At 39.0% G+C, this 25,182-nt stretch overlaps 1 protein-coding gene across 5 annotated transcripts in view; it reads right to left on the bottom strand.

Moving 5' to 3' along the window:
* The window catches only part of WDR72 (WD repeat domain 72), a 187,698-nt gene that overhangs the window by 84,875 nt on the left and 77,641 nt on the right, over nt 1-25,182 (bottom strand). For all 5 annotated transcript variants that reach the window (XR_006284393.1, XM_043524155.1, XM_043524156.1 and 2 more), the window contains one exon: nt 1,615-2,435. Coding sequence is in view for 4 of the 5 variants with exons in the window: in XM_043524155.1 (XP_043380090.1) it covers nt 1,615-2,435 (821 nt within the window). In the remaining variant the exon portion in view is untranslated. The remainder of the gene's footprint in view (nt 1-1,614; nt 2,436-25,182) is intronic.

Below are 25,182 nucleotides of genomic sequence, written 5' to 3'. Positions count from 1 at the left end.
GAGTAGGAGTGCAGCCTGAAAAATGGGCAGGGCTGGCTATAGTATGGCCAAAGCAGCCAGGAAATGCACTGGTTCTGCATATGCCCTTGAGCAACCTCTATCCTAATTAAAACTCTCCTGTATAGGAATGCCTATAAAAAACTTCACAGTGCTTATGTCAGTAAGATACTGAGACCACAGCCTCTCATGCTAACCAATATTGTCTCACTGCATCCTTGTACTCTCCCAGATCCATATTCATTTGTTTCTTCTTGTCTTATATTTCATTTGTAAGCTCTCTGGGGCAGGGCATCCACCCATGACTGACCTGCTGCCTGGAATCCTAAGAACATCAACAAAAAGCCATATTTTCCCCACCTTTGCTAGCTTGCCACTTATCCTGTCTGTCCATGTCAAAAGCAGGAAAAGTGACCATCCTTCACATCTCAAGCCCTGAGCGATACAACTAAACTTTTCCTTCCCGCCCAACAAAATAAGAGACTAACTGATCTGCTCTCTTTTCAGAGAGACTTTGATAGGCTTTGGTTATGTTTTTTAAAAATGAACATTCAATTTAAACTTAAAAGTACCTTATAATTTGCTTTACCTCCTTTTCTCTTGTATTCTAACCAACAAATCTCCAATTTGTGGCATGCATTTCTTGTGTGTTTGCAACGGAACTACGCAAGCCAAAGTCACTGTACCCCAAATCCTGAACCCTGGTAACATTGTCTAATGTTGTACAGTGACTGGGTCATGCTAATACCTTTGACTCTTTATACCCATTTATTCCATCTAAATTAATGGAAAACCACATGGCATCAGAAACAGTGGAGTCACTCTAAAGTACTCAACTGAGACTGGTCTAGGTTTGCTGAATAACAGTCTATGGACGATATCTATTGCTGATTAGTGTGCTCCACTTGGCTTGGTCAAAGAATGTTGAACATGTTATTTTTCCTTTGATGCTGAAAAAGGATTGAGCTAAGTACATTTGTTTTGAGTAATGTAAATGGAATTTGGGACAGGTTCTCAAAACATAGGGGCAGGTGATGCATTCAGCATCAGCTCCCAGCAGCTGCTTTAACTATTGGGTTTTGTCTCTTTGCATTAGGTAGGGGAACTAAGCAATGCTGTTTCTGATGTTTGATTTGCTTTGGCCATGGAGCCACTGCCTTGAAGGAGTCATGTCAGCTATTGGGAATGGAAGTTAGAACAGCGAAGAAGTCGTCTGCCCTATATGTGGCTGTGCTTTTATTTTGAAGGGACCCAGTAGTTTCACTTTCAGTACTGGGGGAGAAAGATTGATCTTGATGTAAAGGCGTGGGAATTGGAGCTTGGTGATCCTAGCTGTATTCCCAACTCTGATTCAGACCTTGACAAAATCTCTGTGCCTCTGGTTGCTCTTCTGTTAAACAGAAAGATAATACTTACTCCTCTCATATTCTGAGAGAACACCTCATTCCTCCAAAAATCTCTCCCTACTTCAAAGAATGTCCATGGAAATAAGCCTGACCAAGTTTGTTGTGAGCTCCATTATATAACTGTCTACATTTAAGAATACAAAAGCCTGGATTTTTTTCCCCATAGCTTTCCCTTTATTAAGGAAAATAACTGATAAGAAAAAGTTCTTACCTGTCAATTGTGTTGGTGAATTCCAAAGGCAAAGTAACTATCCTGTTGACTAAAGATACTCTGCTCAATAAGTAGAATACAATTTGTGATCCTTGTATGCCATCAGCATTATGGTCTAGTCCATATTTCTTTCCAATTTGTCCTTGGCCTGCAGTGATGTACTTGTCTGACAAATCTAGCACTTTTCTGGAAAACAAGTTAATTGGCGTATGTTCTTCCACCACACCACAGTGATTACAATTCCATCCTGGCAGCATTAGTGATATGTGATTTCCATTTGATACTAGTCCAAAAGAAACTGGACACTGAAGTCTGAAGAGATCTAAATATCTAACACAGTGATTGTCTAATTCTTTATCCACACCCCATGGTAAGAGACATGACAAAAGCAGTTTAACTGTGTCTGTGGTGACGTTAGCATCGATTTTTCCTGATGGCTGCAGTCTAATCTTTTTTGAACTCTTCATTTTTTTATGTCTTTTGATGCCACCAATTTCTTCCAAAGACCTCGCTGCACTATTATCCCTATGGACCTTTTTTTCACAAGCATTTTTTACTTGCCCATCCATTGGGAAGAGAGAGCCAGCAGTTTTATTTCTTTTCAACATTAGTGTCCTTTTCTCTGCTGTGCTTTTGGCTCTTTTTAAAATGTCATAACTGTGGAATGAATTTGATGATTTCAGTCCACTGAGTTGAGATGACAGTAAAAGTTCTACAAGTTTTTCCAGATCAAATAAGAGAACATGAAAGCTTATGTTGTTCCATTTTGTCTTTACTGGCAAGATAGTAAAAGGCCGTTGGACATGGCTGGTACCAGTTTGCTGAAATAAAAAAGTTATGTATTAAATGTCAAAATCAAATCCACAGTTACATAAAACTTTACCTAGTTCTAAGCTTAGAGTTGCATATGGAATAGGCCAAATTCATTCCTTGTTTAACTCCACTGATTTCAACTAAACTACACTTACTAATTATGTATTCACAGCAGCATGACTATGTACTAGGCACTTTCCAAATGGTAAGCACAAAAATAAATGCCTGCTCTGAGTAACTTACTAGACAGGTAAGTAGAGAGAAGCAAGGGAAAGAGGACTAGGAACCATAGACAATTACAGGCAATGTTGTTCGTGACGGCTATATTTAAGGGTGCCTAACCCTTTCCATATAAGATCCTGTATTCACTTGGTTATAACTCTACCAAACTTTTACCATTTGGTCTGAAATTTTCTCTGCTGCCTCAGGCTGAATTTTTTTGGAACATTTCAACAAAAACATTTCAGCTGCTTCCAAGAACACACTTAGGGAAAAGTACATTTTTTCCCATGCAGAAAAAGTCTTACAATGATTTTCACTGAGACGCTCTAGCACCTCCCGGCTTTGGAGCAGGGACTAAAAATTTGTCAGGGATGTGTGTTTTGCCATCCATGTAAAAATCCAGTCAAATCTGGACAAGGTATAAGCCTATGAAAATATCATGACACACATCTCAGTACAGGTTTGTGAGGGTATGTCTACACTGTGAAGTAAGCGTGTGCTTAAGCTTGGGCTCAAGCCTAACCCAGAGCTTGGACACAACGCTGCAGGGTCTGAGCATGAGTCAAGCTGGGACCCAGGGTCCAAGCCCTATTGCTTTGCAGTGTAGATGCAGCCCCGCTTGAGTCATATTCTGGGAAGCTGCCAGAAGTATTCCACAATTCCATGGGGCAATTTCCTTAGTCCTCTCTATCCCAACAATCTCCAATAGACTCTACTGAAAACAGAAGCCACACACACACCCTTGGCATAAGGCACCAGCTCAAGTCAGTGTTAACCCATTCTCTTCTGATCACCAAGCTGAAAGCCCACCATCAGCCCACCATCAGCACCTCCTGGATTTGCAATGGAGACCAAACAGAGCAAGCCTTTTGCAAAGCATGCTACTTCATGGTCATGGGAGCCCAGCCAAATTCTGGTGAATCTCTGGTGCAAGGCCAGTAAAACTGCTGACTTCAGCAAAAAGCACCAGGAATGACCATGCATACCACCAGAGAACTAAAAATATGAATGAGCTAAATATGAGAGCTAAAAATGACCACTCATACCACCAGAGAGCTGGCAGCTTTGCAGATTTTCCAGACAGGTGATCAGTGCAGGGAGTATATTAAGAGACCTAAGAGCGAGTACCAGAAGGCCAGGGACAAGAACTAGCACCCCAGACAACTTGCCAATGACATGCCCATTTTATGAGTCTGACCAGGTGCTGGGCACTGTGCCCAACACAGAGCCAACTGTGCTTCCTGACGACCTGGTCAGCCAGGATGGTGCCCTACTAGCTGCTGAAGCCACTGTGGGGAGCCAGAAGCAGGTTCCAAGTGAGGTGCATGAAGTGACTTCGTTCATGAAACCAGCCCTAGGATCAATCAGGATCAATAGCAAATTTTAGGTCCCTACTCGGAAGAGCTGTTTGTTCCACCCCCAGCAGAACAGCCTGGCTCTGAGCTTGCAGCAAGCCCAACGGAGACAGAAGCCGTCCCAGAGCCTGGTCAGTTTATGATTCCAATACAGTTTATTATTACAGTAATGGGAGGGATTTCTGCTCTAAGAAACAATACAAAAGTTATGATAAGCCCTGGCTACCAACGTGTGTCCATAATGGTAGATTGTATCACAAAGCCTCGGCATCCTCCTGCCCCCTACCCTTCCCTGTGCCAGAGAGGAGGAAAGAGGAAGAGTTCTGCATGTTTGTGTGCAGCAATAACAGGGGAAGCCCTGTGTGAACTAACACAGCTTCTTCTTAATTCCCTCATGGATTCTAACCCAGTCCTGGCTGCTGATAGCTGCAAACTTTTCCTGCTGCAGGAACTCAAGATAATTAGTCACACTGCTGGGAAGGGCATATTTTCCAGGCCCCCTCTATAGAAGACAAGCCCACTCCACTAACAGATGTGCTGTTCTGTCACCAGATGTACTGCTGCTGCACACACCGCAGGATTCCCACCAGCAGCTTGGAATAATATTTCCCTTTACCGATAGGGCACCACAAGAACAGCTGTGTCCTCCAAAATGCAAAATGACAGAAAAAGCCTTTTGCAGCAAGGGCACTCTCCGCACTCACCCCTACCTATAAAAAATTCCTAACTAACTGGCATAAGGCAGAAAAAAAGGTTGTAATTTTAACCTTACAATTGTCCCTGAACTTCTAGAACTGTGATTAACAAGGCTGTGTCCAGAGAGAGTATGTGGACTGAAGCATTCCCTTCAAATATATGTTGTTTTTTTAGAAGTGTAAATATTCAGTGCTCCTCTGTTGAACTACATTTGACAATAATCCTCTGTTTCTGATCTTGTTTCTGGTCCCTCAACCTCTACTGCCTGCTCTTCATTAGAAACTTGATCCCTGGCCCAATGTAGTTTCACAGATTGTTGCAAAAAGAAGCATTTTCGTGATGAAGTTATGGTCAGTGTTCTTGAGAGGGCTGACCAGCAGGTCCTATACCAGAAGCAGAGGGACGAAAAACAGGAGCAATGGTATGCTGACAGGCTGGAGGAAAGGGTGAGGCTTGTCACCCAGGTGAAGTACAGGGTTTTAACAGCAGTTCCTGGAACAGAAACGGTGGCTAAGGGTGGAGGACAGAGCTCAACAGAGAGAACTGTTTTGGCAACTCATGTCCATCATGGCTGCAAAAGCACCGTCTCCTGATGCCATCCCCCACACCACAGCCTGATGCCCCTGCAAAGTACTCTCAGGCATGCGGTAGCTTGGACAACTCCATGTCTGGGCGGCCCATGCATTCAGGTCTCTTGAGCAGCTGGGTAGAGCAACTAAGTACCATGAAGCCTTCCTTCTTCAACCTCTCTCCTGTGGATACTTCCACTTCCCCCATCCGCAGCACCAAGTGAGCAGAAAACAGGGAAAGAAGGGAAAAAGAGAACATGGGGCCCAGAAGCATGTAGCGGCACAGTTGGGTTTGCACTGTTTCCATCACCTTTTTTTTTTTGCTTCTGGTGCTTGTTTTGGGGGTGTTGCAATAGTAGCTGGCCTGTCCAGCACTGGGTGACTGTTGTACTGTTTTAATACCTGTTTACAAATAAAGCCTTGTAGGTCTTCAGGAAAGATTACTGCTATCACTGCATCACATGACACAATCATGATTTCAGATATACTGTTAGAGGCTGGCAGCATTATTCCTTAATGACCATCTACACTGAACATACTCCATCCCCACACATAGCTCCTATGTGCTATCCCCACAGAGCAATTGTGCATACTGCCTTCAGTAAAAAAGGAGAAACAAAAACACATGCATGCTCCAAGACAACCAGTTCATGGACACATTCCACCACCCAAGAGGTGGAAGTCCAGAAAGACTTTTGCGTCTGGAAATCCTTTACCCCAAAATACCACCACAGAAGGCTAATGCGTAACAAAATGGTGAGAAATGCAAATGATCTTGGAGAACCTGGTTCCTTCTGAAAACTCCCCCAGGCACTGACTATGAACAAAAACAATGATGTACTCTAAATCAAGCTGGGATAGAAAGACTGGTAACAATATGACCACGTAGAAGCTGAGGAATGACCTTTGAAAGTGGAGTCTCAGGGCAAACACTTCCACACTGTCTGATGCCGTTTTCCCTGTCAACATCCTGTATCTCCAGATAACTATTTGAGATAAGTGACAACACCTGGTCTGGCTGCGGTTTTGGAATGACAAACTATGATGATGAGAAGATAATAGGATAACTGGTAGAAGTAAAAAGAAAAGGAGTACTTGTGGCACCTTAAAGACTAACCAATTTATTTGAGCATAAGCTTTCGTGAGCTACACGAAAGCTTATGCTCAAATAAATTGGTTAGTCTCTAAGGTGCCACAAGTACTCCTTTTCTTTTTGCGAATACAGACTAACACGGCTGTTACTCTGAAACCTGGTAGAAGTAGTAGGTGGCAGAGGTCTGTGTGGTTTGTCTATAGGTCTAACCTCACTGATGACCCATGTGGAGGTCCATGTAATAGAAATTCTGTTTTTTCAGTGTGCTTTTTTAAAAACAGAAACATGTACGAAATTCCATTAAAACCCGCCCCCAAACCCTAACCTATGTTAAAAGAACATTAAGGTTGCAAAATCAAGTGGACAACAACAGTTCCCTGCCACCCCTTCCCACATCATGCATGAATTCACTAGGATACAGTCTTTAATTACATAACCATATACTATTTTTCCCCCCAAAAGGACCCCTGTCTCATTCATCACCCTCCCGTCCAATGTGTATCTAAGGTTACTAGAAAGGATCTTTAGAGGACATGGGCTGAGATGTATTCAATGTGCTGAGGAGCCCCAGCTCTATATTTCTATCACTTATAAGCCAGTTGATACAGTGGAAAAATTGTCCCAAAAGTGCAGAGTTTGGAAGGGGCCTAGCTGTCTGCAACTCATTCCAGGTAAGATGGAGACAAGGTTTGTGTATGGAGGGAAAGATAGAAGAGACGGGAAGATTGATAACTGGAACCTCTATCTGAGGCAGTGCAACATGACATTTGAAGATCTTGGGCTCCTCATGGATGATCAGGGTAGCAGCTATAGCCCAGAACACTTTTGTTTATCTGAGCCTAGTGAGAATATCGAGATTCACTCTCTCTGATGTGGCCCTTGCTATCCAGGCTTTTTCATCTAATTTAAATTGTATTCAAGGTGAGTTCTACACACCATCATTTTAGCTCCACTTATTGTGATATTATTAATGTGATATTATTATCCCAGCACAACTATCTCCTACCCACAATTACCGTTAATGAATAGCCAACAAAAATTGTAAGTCTTCTTTTAAAAAACTGACAGAACTGCAGATTTGGGATCAGCTATAATTACTTATAACTTTCAGCTGACCCATTAAAAAGTGTGACAGAAGTAACCTTGCATGCTGAACCACAGTACTATGTCAGCTGAAAAATTTATGAAAATATTGCTCCAAACCATCTTTTCTCTACCTATTTTTATTTCCACCGCTTCACTCTTTACAAGATTCATTGCATGCAATTCACTGAGATCAAGTGTTTAACCTTTTTTACTAGAACCCATTGCCATTCGGTCAACCTCTAGCTGACTAAGAAAAGAAGACAGTCCTGTCCCAAACAGCTTACAATCTGAAAGAAAGACATGAAACACTAGGAAATCCAGAGAAGGGATTTAAAATGTCCAAGATTAATTGCCTCGTTGTGGAATCACAGAAGAATTTACCCACACAACTCCCAGGGGGAAGAATTCTGTCCTCAGAATTCAGGGCATGCATCTGAGGGAAGAAGTTGGCTCTCGGTGCGCAAAAAGAATAGATTAGATGAGAATATAAATAGGAGAGCAAGGGACTGAGTCATGACAAAAAAGTACCTGGAAAAATTTTCAGTATTAGGATATCAACTTGATACATTAGTCAGTCTCCAGGCAGAAGAGTTTGTGGACTTCGCTGATATTAGCCAAAAAATGTAGGGTATGGTCACTAGAGTGAGAGGACAGGTACATATTGACTAAGAGCCACAGTAAGGGTAAACTATGGTAGGGCGCACACAGATGGGACGGTGATCCTAATGATGGACAGATCCTAAGGGTCCATCAGGAATTCCAGCCTCCACCTTGTGGATCTGGGGACATCTGCCTAAGTCAAAACCCTTATATATTTCCTTCTACCCCCACTTTCTTGGCAGTATGAATTCCTCAGGAGCGATGCTGTGTTTATGCCCCCTGTTGTACCAAAGTCCTGTGACTCTTTAAATGTAGCTCACACAGCATGTTGCCTGAGATACTGTAGCTACAAACAGCATAATCTGATATGCAAGATTTCTGATCAGAAAAATCTGTGGTTTCAGAAGAGGAGGCTGCCACAAAAGGTGGGTCCTGCTGCCCCTTCTTCAGCATAACCCCTCCATACCTGCAGAGCGTCAGCTGCACACAACTGTTATGGAGGGATTTCTGCGGGTTTGAGGGAGAGGGAGCTTCTTTCGGCAGTAAAGAGGCTTATGCACCCCATTTTTTTCTGCTTCTCTGCAAGGTGGATGGTGTTTTTTATACCATCAAAATCTGTCAACATATCATGAAAAGGACAAGTCTAAATAATGATGCAAAAGTGGTTATTAACTATTATTATAATTCTTATCATTTCAGGCTATTAAAATTTGCCCATGACTTTAATGAATTTTCACACACATGGTGCTTGGAGAATATGACAGCTCACATTTGTATGTTCTGTGTTGCTTATATAGGAAATGTTCAAGCTAATTCTCCGCTTTCTGTCAGCCAGTGACAGGCACCACCATGAGACCTCCAAGTGTTTACACAGCTTCTAGGATGCAGTTTTATAGCTTCTATTTTGCTTTAACATTCTGTATTATTTTCTCTTATACTATGTTTTGAAATTTGTATACGTTAGTTATAATGATTTTTGCTTTGTATAGCATATGATAGAAGTCTTTAATGGCAAGTTGTAAATGTACTACAAGTGGTAGATTATAAATCAAGGAACCAAAAGACAAACAAACACTCAACAAAGAACAGGATTCCTCCCCTTTGTACAAGACATCAGTTTGGCATAGACATGATCTTTATCTCATGAAACAAACTTCATAGGATATTATGTTTTAGAAAGAGACCTGATTGTGTCAAAGATTGTGACGATATTCTTTATTCAGGATAGTCCAAAGAAGAGAGTGATGCTTAGGATGTGTTATCAGAACTATTACATGAGCAAGTGGGACTGTTTACTCCTCCCCTTTGCAAAGAGAAAAACCTTTGTTTGAAACCCAGACAAGGAATTCTAGAAAGATCCTTATTGAAACTGATTTCTTTTATAAATACTCAAAAAGCTTCATTCTTAAAACTTTGACGTTTAAATGTTTTACAAAAGATAGTTACTTGTAACTCATGTTTCCAATTAAAGGCAAAAAACCTTTGTTGTCCTTCTTCTGAGATATATATTTGCAAATATTTTGACTCTAAATGAATGTCTTTATATATAATTCCCTGATACCACTGTTATATGAATAGTAAGTCATTTTATGTACAAATAAGATACTCTATCTGGCTATTAATATAAGAAGCCATTTGAATATAGAAATTAATTGGGGAATTAGTTATCTGGCAATGCTTAAGCAACTCCTTACCAAACTGAAGAAGAAAAGAGCCTCTTCAGAGATTAAGATAAAACAATGCCTTCTTTGATGACCATTTACATTTAAAGAATCATTTATGTTGGGGAAAAAAAATAATAAGAGCTGAAAGGCTTTTATATAGAAGTGTTTGGAGTTTTGGACTCATTTGAAACAAAATTTCAACTTCTATTAAACCTGTATGAAACTAAAGGGATGTCTCAGAAAATGAGCTGATTAAAAGAGAGTTTAAACTCTTACTTTAAAAATGTTTTGAGAGAGTATCCTGCCTCAAAGATAAAAGCAATATAACGATAAAATTGAACATTTTCAATCATGCTGCATATGCATTAGCAAAATGCATATTTATGATCGGAATATGCTGTCAAGCCCATCCCAGGCAGGTGCTGAGCTAATGAAAGGTGACAGCAGCTGACATTTGAATCCAGCCGAGCCCCTTAAAAAGGTACGTAAACACCTTCAGGGAGATGATGGAAAGAAAGAGTATAAGTTCCTCTGAACTTTTGTCCTCTCACCTCCTAAACCCTCATGCGCTTTTATCCTCTTTCGCTCTCACATACTCAGCACGTGAACAGCAGCAACAAGATAGCCAAGCAAAAAGAAGCCACAACATAGCATCAAGAAGAAACTGGCTTCCGGCCCAGCACTGCTTCTGTGACATGACATCACCAAGACTTCAGCATCATTGGTGAGATGGAGTTTGCAAATTCTACTAATGTATTAAGAGATTAGACTTAAATTGCTCCTGGAATAATTTTAATGGGATATTGAAATGCTATTGTAATACAAGGTTCTAACAACTTCTCCTGTTAAAACATCAGATTGTTTCGACCATGTCTATTCTTGAAAGATGACATTGTTAAGTAGAGAAGAACGGTGGGATTTAATTTGAATTTAACATTCATTAATTTGTCTCTCTCAAAACCGCTCCTTGAATTATTTAGGTAACTGAGTTTAAAAAACAAAACAAAAACAAACAAAACTTTCTTTGATTTCACAAGACTTAGTTAAGATCACTCCCTTTTGCCCATTAATAAAGTGTTTAGGTTATCCTTGAGAAAACAAACAGGATTCCCCAACCTTAAAATGAAATTCCTTTGCCCCCCTCCCCTGTGCATTGTTGTATTGTGTACACAAACCCTCCACTGATTTGTGGAATAATATACTTTAGTCTTATCTGACCTAGAGAAGTGCCCAATCAGAACACACTTATTCTTAGTCTCTCTTGAAAGTTCTCCACAGACAGAAATACAGAAGAGATTGTAACTGTAGTAACCACTGCTAACTGCTTGTTTCTGTTTTGTTTCATTTTTTCTCTTTTCCTTTCTTTAATAATAAAATAGTAAATAATTGTGATTATTTTGCTTTTTGTTAATTGTGGTGTCCTCTAAAGCATGGCACGAACCCATGTGACTAAAACAGTGGGAGTCATGTCCCTGCATTGGCACTGAGAGATAATTATTAGGGGCTAGTCTACACTAAAAGCACTACACCAGCACAGCTGCACTTATGCAGCTGTACTACTGTAGCACATCTGGTAAAGACGCTCTGTGCCGATGGGAGAGAGCTCTCCCATTGGCATAATTTCTCCCCCTCCGTGAGAGGCAGAAGCAATGTTGGCAGGAGAGCATCTCCCGCCAACAAAGCGCAAGTGTAGACAGCACTTAGGTCGCTGTAACTTGCATCACTCGAAGGCGTGGGGTGGCTTTTTCACTCCCCCGAGCAATGTAAGTTATATTGACATAAGCGGTAGTGTAGGCCTGACCTAAGATATCATTCCTTGTTCCTCTACACTATACATTTTTAGTACCTTTTGGATAGTTACTTGGTGCTCAATACCCCTTTTCCTACTGCTCAGTGACCAAACAAACAAAAGAAAATACTCTGACAATGTCAATCTGCCATTGCATTCTGTGATGCCACTGTGTATAAAGTCAGAAGAAATGCTTACTGGTAACGTGAAACTTTATTGACATTGAGCCGAATAATGTCTACCAAGTTATCTTAGCTTTCTGCCACAGGCATTTCATTCCACTGAAAGGAGACAGACATATAAGCCTTTAGACATAAGATACCATTTAGAAAATATGGACCAACTACCACAGATAAAAAGAAGATAACAGAGAATGGAAGGCAGGCCATAAAACTAAACATACACTCAAGAAGTGGGAAAAGCAACTGGTGAAGGATATTGAAAGAGTGGTTAACAACTTACATTCTACAGACCCTTCTTTCTAAGGTTCTGAAAACACTTTACAAACATTACATAAAAGTCCTACAACATTGCATAATGGAGGTGCGTATTACAGATCAGGAAACTAAGGCATCATGATCACATTTTCTGTGCTTCCCTACAATGAATAGGTGTCAATAATAATAATATTACATTTTCTCTCATTTTTGCTCTGCTCATGTTAAATCAATCTCAGTTATTGTCGATTTAGCATTTCAGTCCAAACTGTTCAGTTGGATAGTACTGGGTCTATTCAAATACAGAGTCATTCACCGCTTCTCACTCTCAACCACTTGCAAAGCTGTGCTGTATAAATAAGCCAAAATGAACTAATTTTATGACATAATATGAAGGCTTACTTCTCAGTGGAACTGTAAATTAAAGACCATATCTAAGGTTTATTCAGCATCATACACATATTTGGCACTCAGCACTACAGAGTACAGTTTAGTAATTCTTTTATTTTTTAATTCACTACAATTATTTTAAAATTTAAGTAGCACCCCTTGGCACTCTCAAATTGTGTTACATATGTGATGGATTGGCTGAACTCTTTGTGAAAGATTTTTCCTCCCACCAATATCCTATTGACTTATTATCTAGCTAAGCAAACAAGGACCCATTTTTATCGTCTTAAAGATAAAACTTAAAATAAGACAAATTCTACATTATCCACTCAAAATATATGGCTGTTCATAGTCAATCAAATTTCCTTTCTAAATTCCTCTTCATAGGTTTACGGTAATTTATTTTTTGGCTTTCCAATAGCTCTACCCAAATTTTCAGAAGCTGATCACTGCCCATTTTGTGGCTGCCCAGGTCTATGAATCTGAACTGACCACAATAGCTCGAAGCTACAGATGCACTTGAGTTGTAAACACAAGGTGATGACTACCTCACTTTGTGGGTCGGGAACAGCAACAAGTCTCACACAAGGCCATTGAATGATGTCAACAAGGATGATCGTCCAAGAGATAATGAAGTTTGTAAGTAAGTAAGTAAGGGGCCAGATTTAGTTAGTGTTGTGTCCTTAACACCCCATACCAGTCAGGTTATGGTTATATTCTTGAGCAGAATGAAGAAGTGTTGAGAAGATATTTGCTTTGCAGTGGTCGTCTGATGGCTGATCCAGAGATGGACAGTTTAACTATAATTCTAAATAATCTTTAATAATGTAAAACATACAGGATGCTTTATTCCTTGACATTTTAAAATATATTTTCTTTAGCAGTAATTTAGAAGGATTTTGTTGATATAGTACATAAATTCACATATACATCTTGTTATACATATATACGCATCTTCATCCATAATAGGTAGTAACTTCTGAAGCTGAGTGAAAACACTATCTACCCATGACTATTATTTAGTGGATCTGATGCTGAGCTCATTAAAGTTAATGGAAGTTGGAGCAAGTCCATAAGTTACACAATGAAAATATTGCCACATTAGAAGAACAATTCACATGTAATAAGAGCTGAAATTTTACTCATGGCCCGAATTATGTAGCTTACTAACATTAGAGATGCACAAACATCACACATTCTTTTTCAATAATTTTCATACTAATGTTGATCAAAGTTCCCTTAGACCAGTGGCTCTCAATCTCTCCAGACTACTGTACCCCTTTCAAGAGTCTGATTTGTCCTGCATACCCCCAATGCACACCCTTGCATTTCACCTCATTTAAAAACGACTTGCTTACAAAAATTAGACATAAAGATACAAAAGCGTCACAGCACATTATTACTGTAAAATTGCTTACTTTCTCATTTTTACCATATTCTACCATAAAATAAATAAATCAGAGTATAAATATTGTACTTATATTTCAGTGTATGGTATATAGAGCAGTATACACAAGTCATTGTCTGTATGAAATTTTAGTTTGTACTTACTTCACTAGGACTTTTTATGTAGCCTATTGTAAACTAGGCAAATATCTAGATGAGTTGATGTACCCCCTGGAGGACTTCTGAGTACCCCCAGAGGTACATATACCACTGGTTGAGAACCACTGCCTTAGACTGCACTTGCAGCCTCATTTTTCATAATTATTCATGCTTACAGAATTCACTTGCACAAGTATCCACGGAAAAGCAAAGAAAAAACTTTGTAGAAATGTATATTTGTGGTAGAAATGTTTGCATGACCATCTTGGAATTCTCTTTGTGAGTTTAACAGCTGATCAGAAAGAAGATGGAAGAAGTAGAGATGAAACAAAACAAACCATAAGCATAAGTGTTTGGACAGCAAACTGCATCACATTCTTCCCACAAACCCCCAGAGTTAAATATTCAGTGGCTTCTTGAAACCCACCTCCTGTTTTTAAGATTTTCATCCCTTAAAGACGAGAAACAGGAACTGACAAACAAAACTGCTAACATTTTTGAATTTTTTCAGACTTTTTTCAGACCTACCTGCAACTCAAAGCTTTATAATGATGGGTCATCATCACCAGTCTCCAGATACTGAGAAGGTAGGTAACTTTCTTTCAAGGCATAAACTGAGATAAGATTACAAAATTTTCTCAGGAAAAACTATTAGTGTTTCTCTCATGACTGAACAGTGCTCACCCTTAAAGAGTGAATTGCTTTAATAACTAAATAGTCAGAATTAAAAGAAATTAATAAATATACAAAGGACCCATTGCCACACAGTCCTGATGTGGAACTTACAAAATCTGCATAATAACTGAATTTCCAGAATAATGTTTGTTGGATTTGAAAAGACAGCAATGTTCTCTTAGAGTTTGTTTTTCCTTCTTTCTTTTTTTAAAGTAACTAATAAATATTTATAACCTTATCTTGGTCTTTAAGTTTGTGGGTTGTCCACTAATGTCCATATCCATTTGTCTAACCCTTCCTAAAAAATAAGCAAAAGTGATATGTGAAACTCAATAAACTATGGTGAGCTAAATTCGCAATGGCTGGTGCCCACCCACGCTCACCCTGCTAACTATCATCATCCTCTTCACAAATTGCAGGAGTTACAATGTCATGGGGAAACTGCAGACCCTTTGTAGAGCTACCATCTTCCAGTAGACTTTCCACAGCCACATGTTCTGCACCTGTGCATTTTGGATAGTCTTAATTCGTAGTGTAAACATATCTGAGAATCCATGTTGCTGTATTTGTATTAGCAGCATTATGGGGAAGATCTGACTTTTATTCTGTGGGAGTGGAGGATCCTACACACAACTAATCTGCCACCGGTACACTGAATACAGAGATAGTAGAATTCAGGAAGCCCATGAAATAGGAAGCTAATATCCATGAATGATGCAGATTATTCCGTAGCAAAGCTCACGGTTTGCCACCAGAGGATGTTTGGGTCAGGACAAAGTAGAGTCCAGTGTATTCAAACTATGCAGATCCTTCTGTTCATAGAGGTGGGATGCAAGAGATATGGACACATTGTCCATTGTTGCTCTACAGCCCGGGGGTAGTTTCTGACCTCCTTCCCTCCTCCCTGCACAAAGCCTGAGTACACAGCCTTGGCACAAAGGGGAGAATTTTTCCTCCCTCCTGGCCCCCAGTGACATCAATATATGCTATTAACTATAACTGGTTTAAGACAGACACACCACATAAAAAATTCATGGAAAGAACAATTCAAATGCTATTTTACCTATCTACCTTCTAGTCAAGGATCTTTTCCACTGGGAGTCTACTTATTCTAGTAACTGTGGTCCACTTAAAATATACACTTCCATTAGCTCATAGAGATTCCCTTATTGTTTCAACTCCTCACACACCCATTTTCTCCATGCATGGACTTTCTTTAGCGTTAGTAGATACATTCTGTTGTGAGTTTAGTGCTGAAAAAGGTATTTGACAAGAAATGCCTTGACATTCACTTTACATAAGGGAAGTAAAGTGGTAGAATCACATGACGGATTTGCAAGCAAGCCTGATCCAAAATATACCAATGGATCACCTCCCCTATAAGCCTGTAAGTAAAGGGCTTGATTCTTCACAGCCTTGAAACTTTTGTAGTTATTTATACCTGTGCAAAGTGAGTGCAAAAGTATCAAATATGAATGCTCCACTCACAGGGTTTCAGGCTTTTATATCTATTGTGCACTTACTGTGCAGATATATGAATGACTACACAAAGTACAAGGCAATGAAGAAGGTGGCCTCAAAGTTGTCAGCGACTTGGGCCTGATTCTCCTGTCACCAGTGTAAATCCTGAACTCACTTGAAGCCAATGAACCAAATTTCTCCATAAATTATGCAAGTGTAAGTCTATGGTCCATTAATGTCAATTGAGTTCTTCTGAATTTACTCTGATGGAAAAGCAAAATTTGGCCAATGGTGCATAACTGGTTTAAGTGAGAGAAGAATCAAACCCCTCAAATTCTTCAGAAGGAAAAAAGCTGGAGGAAATATGTGAGACACAATTTTGGTAAGTGTCCAGTGCAGAATTGCATTAAATCTCTATTACAAAACAGATGTACGGCCCAATCCTGTGAATGGCTGAGTTAAATCAGTCAAAGTTGAGGAAGATCAGCACCCTGAAGGACTAGGTACTGTGCATCCAAGGGGAATATGAAAATCTTTGCAGTAATGACATATAGATGGGTTCTTTCATGGTGGAGTGTTTTTATAAAGCCTTCTGTCTTTTGAGTGTTTCTATTTTTTTACATCTTTAGAGTTTTTCATTTGTAATTTGAGTACCATTAAGATACCACTTAGATATAATCCTAACAAATGGAGGCCCCAATTAAGCAAAACATTTAAGCATGTGCTTAAAGTTAAGTGCATGCTAAAGTACTCTACTCAACAGGGAAATACTTTTGTGTTTACAACATAACCAAAATGATAATTAGTGTGTTATTAAACAGATGGGCTGAATAGAAAGATCTATTAAATTTATCAACTACGAGTTAAACATCCTGAACCTAACATGTCTTTTTATACATATGTTGACTGAAGGCAGATTGACTATATAACTAAAATATACATAATGTATTTATGCTGCATTTTACCCAAGTATTATTAAACAATACCTCTAGCTAATACAGATTTCAAAATCTCTATCTTATAGCGTATCTTCAACCACACTTTCTCTAAGTGATCATTTCTGAAATACCACAGTAGTCTCTCACAAGTCCTTTTTAAAATTCAAGATCATTATGCATATTTCAATCTAATTAATAAACATTTGCTTTTGTCATCTGTCATGTCAGCTCTGTAATTTGACTTTCAGTTGTATCACACAGATGACACGAATTTTAAAAAGCATTTATGTCTGAATCATTCACTGTTCAGTATTTCTGTGAATCATTCATTGTTCAAAAAGAAAAGGAGTACTTGTGGCACCTTAGAGACTAACAAATTTATTTGAGCATAAGCTTTCATGAGCTACAGCTCACTTCATCGGATGCGTAGCTCACGAAAGCTTATGCTCAAATAAATCTGTTAGTCTCTAAGGTGCCACAAGTACTCCTTTTCTTTTTGCGGATACAGACTAACACGGCTGCTACTCTGAAACCATTCACTGTTCAGTATTTCTGTGGTAATCAATACCATTTACGATAAAGACAAGATTTTATTTTTCAGCTAAAAACTGAAGAACCTCAGTTACTAGAAATGTAGGGGATGGGGGAAATCTGCAAGCCAACACTTACTGAGGTTCTAGGAATTACATAGGGCCAGATCCTGCCATTCACTGTAGTCTGTGGGAGTTCAGAGCATTCATCACCTCTGAAAAACCAAGTCCTGTCCAACTGTAAGCTTGTAAAAATAAAACACTGCACAATGTCAGGTGTGACTGCACAAAAAACGTGCCATTTACTTCTAGCCTCCCTCTTGCTTCTTCCCATTGCTGGGACTGGGATGGTGGCTGCAACTGAAGCCTATCTACTGAATGCTATAGTATCCAACTGCTTTCAGTATGAAATTATAGTTCCAAAGAGAGATCATTTCTATTTCTCCATGATGCTTTGTCCTCTCTGGCAGGAAGCAATACCTATTTTTTAAAACAGATTTTATATTGATTGAATACATGGAAAAGCTATACAAAGGGCTTTGCTTATTTAGCACTTGCAGTTTCAGCATTTATAACAAAAATTAATATTACAGAAAGAGAACATGTGCAATCCTGTATTTTGTGTCATGATTAAGATGCTACATCTTACACAAATTATTTTGCAAAATATGAAATATGTGCTTCTCCCATGGAATTATCTGACCAAATATACAAACAATGCACAAAATGGCTGGCATAGTGTAAATTAAAGCATTGGCCATTCATTTCTAAATCCTCTGAGCCCTGGGTTGCTGTAGATGGTTGTCGATAGTGAAAAAAATTGCCTCCTTCAAATGCGCCTGGTGGACAGCAGCTTGATGATTGGCAGCACAAATAGAAGACAAACGAGAAAGCCTTCAATCTGCAGCTGATGCACAAGAAGAACATGGGGAGCTGAGTTTACAATAGAGAAAACATTACCAAGCTAATGGCACAGGCAATCATTTGACCACCATGCATCTCTGGTAGCAGCAGGGCATCCATTTTCAGTTAAGTGTTAGAGTACCTTTTTGCTTTCTCTGACCACTGCAGGGGTAAAACAACCTAGTGCGTGAAACCCAGTGACTGGTAATAAATTACTATATTGGATACTTTTTGTTTTCTTTCAGCAATGACTTTACTGTGTATTCCTGCTATCATTACCAATTAAAGTGGAGACCGTTTTAGCAAGCTGTATCTAACTGTATATCAGTCCCCATGCTCCAATTGCTTTGGCAAGTACCACAGGGTCAAGAGGCTCCTTTGACCTTTCTCAGCTAAGTCTCTCTGACCACTCACTATTTGCAGCAATCTCAGCTGAACAGATGGATACTTCCCAGACCCTATAAAGCTTAGAATATAAAGATAAATGAAATTGTGTTTCAGGCTTCAAACTGGTTTATGAGCATAAAATATTGTCAGCGAGCTCCATGAAAACCTCTTACTTCAAAGTGCACCCCCCCGTACCTATCCAATAAATGTAACACCTCTCTTTTGTCTGTGGGTAAATTGTATTATTTTGGTGCAATTTTATTCATGTAACAAAAAGTTTTATATAATTATATATTATATAATTTATATACATGGCTACTTATTGCAAAGTGACTTCAGAATTTCACAAGGTACAATTCAATTGTTTAAAAAAAAAAAAAAAAAAAAGCAAGGAAAGGATGCGACTCCAGGCTTACACCTCAGCACTCAGAGTAGGCATGGCAGATCATAGTATATGGTCCAACAGGCCATTTAAGGCAGGAACATTCTATAACAGTCAGGCACAACAAGAGTGATTAGGAACAGCTTCAATCTTCTTTTTATATTTCTGTGATTTTATAATTTCATGAAAGGCAATAAGACCTGCAAGCACTGCACCAGGGTTTAGCCATATTAACTTTAATGAAATCACATGTCAAATTCCCTGGGAAATGCTTCAGAAATTTAGGAATAAATGCCGTTTCAACATTAGTTATCCCCCTTTTATTTTTTATATTAAATCATAGATAAGAATTACAAAAGAGTATAATAATGTCTTACCCTCTGAATATAGGATTAATGGATTTTATGTTTTGAGCTAAACCACATCAGTGGAGTTCCCCTAAATACTTAGTTGAATTTTGCATATTATTTTTACATACTATTTTTAATAAAAATTCAGAAACATAGAGCAATGAATATGATCAGGTTTAGCATCATGTAATGTAATAGTCTCAAAATACTTTCACATTATAGCTATATTGTAAAGCAATATTTAAAATGATATACTGAACAATATGGATGAACCTTTATAATTACAAATGTTCTAATATTCTAGCATACTACTGTTTTACAGTATATGTACTGAGTATATATTAACTAGATATAAGTCATAATGTGGATGAACTGAAACAACTATGTGAAGAAACTATTTAACTGTAGTAGTTGAGATAAAAATATCAATGGTTCAGGCTATAGAGAAAGGTTGTGTTTTTATAAGTACACAAGCATCCAGAGCACTGGATATATTTAAAAAAACTGAACTAAAATGAATTACATTTGATTTAATGTACATGGTCTCTCATCCCCACACAAAGCTTCACAACCGCCTATTATGAAGTTGTAGGGTTTGGTTGTTTTTTTTAAAGCTTGCTTCTACAGCAGGTTAGCTCCCTTCCATGGACAGGTCAACTTGCTGAGTGAGTCACTGCAGCCTTTCATTGCTTATGCGGTGCAGAAGGCTGTAGCTGTGCTCTACTGGACACAGTCCTAAGTAATCTAGTCTAGTTCTTTAATGCCAACTCAGCAACTGTCTTTAAAAGCAGTCTGATTTGACACAAACTTATTTTATAAAACATTATTTTCCCTAAAAGGAAAGGGATTCTGCACATACACAGTTAAGGGCCTTACTTTGCTCACAAAAGGGCGGCAGAGGAGAAGGGATGTGATGCTCATATGAACTAAAAACCAAAAAAGTCCTATACATACATACAGCAGAGAAGTAAACTTATGACACACTTAAGGAGTTTCCTTTATCAGACCCAGCAGAATGCACACTGATATTCACCAGCATAGCTTCAAACTAATACCTACAACCTACTAATGGAGGAAAAGAGGGAGCCCCATGTTCTTATCACTGCTCTTTGAGGACTTAGCCTGGTAAAACAATCCCACGATGGCTACAGCCTATAATGGTTTTTGAGAAGCCCAGCACATATTAACAGAAAGCACATTTTATGCCCTCCTACATTTACCTCCCCATCAATATGTAACAATAACAATTAACAATAGTGGAGGACCTCACTCATTACAACTACTTACATTAAAATATACAGCATGAAGAGTAACCCTAACACATTTTAATTAAAAGAAGTTGTTATATTTTCTTGTTTCAGTCTAGCACTGTTTCTGCAAACTCAAAAATAATAGGAATTATTTTCTTTTGCACAGTGGGTACTGTAAAAAATTCAAACATTCGCTGCCCCAGCTATCTATATTAAATGTGGTACTTTCCCATATTTAGCGTAAAAGCCACAGTACCACAACCACAGAGAAGGAAAACGTTACATTTTTAAATGGAGCTTACTGAACTTATTCACAGATTAAAAACACATTTCCTTGTGATTACCAATCTCCCTGCAATTTTAGTATGGCTTTCACTGACAACATTATGACGTAAGTTAACATAACCTGTGAAATATATTATATCAGATTTGTACAAACATTGAATGCCACTGTGCTCACACCTGCTTTTGAAAATATATCTCCTAAGGGACTGAATGCTCTTAAGCCACAAGCTATGTGTATCGTAATTTGTTTGATAGCATTGGCTTCTCAGTGCATAGGTAGCTAAATATGGTCTTGATCCTGCAAGTACTTACACACTTGCATAACTCTACTCATGGGATTTGCCCTATTACGACCAATGGGGTTACTCCCAAAAAGAAAATTAAACACCTGCTTAAATGCTTGCAGGACTGACACTTATGTTTTAATATTAGCCCTAAGCATTGAGCATTAAGTAAATAAATATATGAAGTTAACTGGATTCTGCAATTTTTTCCTTTTCTATTCTAGTGTATGATGTTCTGAGATACCTTGGTTGCAGGTGAAACCTACTATGTAGGCCCCAATCCTGCAATGACTTATACAGCTGCTTAACTTTACACAATAGTCCAACTGATGTCAATGGGACAGAGTATGTAAAATTGAGCAGGTGCATAAGTCTTCACTGGATGATGAGATTTTGTAATCATATAGCTTTATGTTATACTTGACTTCTGAAGTTCTTCATATATTTTAGTACACTGGAAGCACTGAACTGGTATGAAATTTAATAAAAAACAATATTTTAAAACATAACTGATTTGCAGACAGAAGTAGACCAGCATGGGGAAATGTCCCCTTTGACATGTTACCCAAGTCAAATTTGTGCTTCTCCCAACTTGGGGTCATGCCCAAGAAAACTGGGAAATTCCAGCTTATCCACTAGTACTAACCAGTAAGTGTGTCATCACCCACAGCTCCCACTGCTACATACACTCTCTCCCTATGGAGAATGAAGGCCAAATTCATTGTTGATATATTAGCTGGTAAAATTACACGTTGATAAGAGAATGTCTATTTTGATGTAACTTTGTTACCAAGGAGCAGGTGTATGATACAGAAGATTTGGCATATTTAGTTACACCACACTTTCAAGTGCGTGGGTGGGGGGTGTTTTTCTTGGTTTTGCTAGCTGCTCTCTTCCAGCCCCTGGCATACGTTTTAGAATAACTGAGACTCACTTCTGCGTTTTACATCCATGGCTTTTGATGGAGCACTGAGGGTGTACTAGGCTAGGATCACAATGTTCTGGGGCGAAGTCAGAGCCCCACTGAGTTTGCTAGAGAACTGGGCCACAGCTAGTGATAAGGGATGTTCATGGTAAAGGGGAAGAAATTTCCAGCAATCAAAATATTGTTAAGGTCCATTATTATTCCATATGGCTTTCATGGTCAATTTTTTATCACTTCCAAATGGAAAATTAGTAACAAATTAGTGTATCCATCGCCCTTCAGACTTTTAAACATAAATGTTCTCGTGTTTCATCAGCATGGAACAGGGTTGAATTTTCCTTTCTCCATGGTGTATCAAGAAGAAATATATATACACACATGAAAATAGACAACAGTTTCTGTCTTATTCAGACAAACTGATCAAGCTTATCTCCTTATAACTGGGGACAGAGTCCCCTTGACCGAGAGAACAAAGGAACTTGTACTTGGAGGAGACTGTGCCAGAGTTTAGAGTTGTACCCAGATAGACTGAGGGTCCATTTATTTGGAAATAGGACACTGGCTTCCCTATCACTGCAAAGCTTTGGACCTCACGTGACTAGAAAGTATGAAAGCGTTTGGGATGTTTTCAATCATATGTTGGGATTGAAAATGTATTGGTTGATATTTAATTTAATGTGCTTAATATTTAATATGCTATTTATTTCTCTCAGTATGGCAACCTACCTTCACTACTGAGGTCAATGCTCCAATTAGAATATATTTCTACAGATTCTGTACAGGGCCCAGAGGTGGGTGACAGTCAAATTAAATACTAGCTGGCTTTTCAAACAAACACCTTACACATCACTTAGGTAGATATGGCAGGAATGAGACTGAATGTCTCCTGTGTGCCTTGATGGATCAATTGGTCAAACCTACTGCTAAAGTGACCTACCAAAGAGGGAAAAATTGGGTGAACCACAACACTGTTAGTTTGATATGGATGTAATAGGAGACTGGTCAGTTTATGATTAAGATATTTAGGAGAATAATATTGAACTACTGGAGATGCTGCCAAGGTGGGTTTAGAAGAAGGCTGACGGTATTGGAACAGTGTATAGTGCTTAGAAAAGGATTCACAGGAATTGAAATTGTGTGAGTCAACTCGATATGGCTGACTCCTGGGCTCCAATAGGATAACACATGATGTCTTGGGTGCTCCAAGTACATTTCACGTAGTCAATTGGAGATTTTAAGGACCCAGTCCTGTGAATATAATTTCCAATGAGACAATGGAAATTTTGCATAAATAAGGACTACAGGATCAGATCCCGAAAATGTGACTTTACCCTAAAGAGTTACTAACTAGGTCGACAGCTACATCTGTGCAACTCCAACATCTTCATATTATGCCCTCACTGACACCTCTGTAATTCCACTGATGACTAACGGAGTTGCAAAGATGTCAATGAGGGCATAATGTGAACACAATGGGGCTGCACAGAGGTATCTGAAGGTTTAATTTATCCCACAAAATCTCTGGGAAAGAGCCAGGTCAGACTGTCAAAGCCCAGGGTAAGTTTGCAGTGCCAGTAGTTAGAAGAGGAATCTATTTATTTTCAATTTGAACAAATCGGATATGGAAATCATTGAGACACAAAGAATATGGGACCCCACAATGCTCTGTCACATTTTAGTGCACAAGCACACTAATTTGGACATATAAACCTGTTTAGCACTATTTTTCTTTTCAGACACGGTGAGAGTTTAGTTAAGTAGATCACAGCATGCACCTGATAGCAAGTGACTAGCGTTTGCTTATAATAGGAGGTGTAAGTGTACAATGTAAGGGGCCTTTCCAAACCCGGGTTCTGGGGTGGAATTTCAGGAGAAAACATCCTGCAAGATCCTCAAGGCAATACTTAATTTCATATATATATGAAATTACGTTATATATATATGGCTCGCTTACGGCCGCTAAGGCCAAAATTATTTTGTTTTGAATAGATACAAGGAGCAGCGGGGCTCAAGAATTTCTTAAACATCTAAATGCATGCATATGTTTTTCCTAAGCTAACTGAACATGAACCAGGGAAAGTATTTAAAGGGCCAGGAGCCCAAAGTTACTAAGGATTTCATTTTTGTCAACCATCAAGAAGGTGGAATATAATCCGAAGAGTTCATCCACCTGTCAATCAAAGAACACCACTCCATTCTCTGACAATCAAGATACAAGGCTCATAACAAAGAAAAGGATATTGATAGCTGTTGTTTCTAACAAAACCTGCAGACAGGTCAAGTTGGTAATTGAAAGATTTGCCATAAAGAGTGTTCCCACACAGCACACACAATGGAAAAATACAGCTGATTGCACGCAGGAGTACTATCTTCTGGTCTAAAATATTCCACAGGGGCTATCAACAACATCCGAATTATTTCCATGAAATTTAAAAAAAAAAAAAAAGTTCCACCACAACATTCTTAATGCTTCAAACCAGAATCAAGTTAGATGCCCGCACGAGAAAAAGCACACGGAACATCTGTCTTTTAAATAACTCTTCAATATAATATCGAAGAGAAATATTGCAGAAATACATAAATGGTCTCTCAATAGGCTAAGTAAATATCTAGGGTCTTATTCTCCAGTGCCTTGTTTTTACTGTTGTCATTTACACTGTATTAATACTTGGAGGAGCAGGTCTCTGTGAGTCACAATTTACATGCTCCAGTGAAGCCTCTCTAGGTAGGCCTGGAGAACCCACCTTCACTGTTCCCTTCCTCCTACACTGCCTCTTCCTGGGACAGTGTGTAGTACAAGGGTGGGAAAACTACAGTCCGCAAGCTGTTTTAAGCCGGCCTGCGAGCTCCCGCTGGGGCGCCAGATTGGGGGCCACACTACGCGGCTCTGCCCTGCTCCAGTGCTCCAGCCAGGGTGCAGGGTTGGGGAACCGCACCAC

This window comes from Chelonia mydas, chromosome 10 (assembly GCF_015237465.2).
Source record: "Chelonia mydas isolate rCheMyd1 chromosome 10, rCheMyd1.pri.v2, whole genome shotgun sequence".
Lineage (NCBI taxonomy): Eukaryota > Metazoa > Chordata > Testudines > Cheloniidae > Chelonia > Chelonia mydas.
Note: the sequence above shows the minus strand (reverse complement) of the source record. Positions and strands in the feature narration are given on the sequence as shown.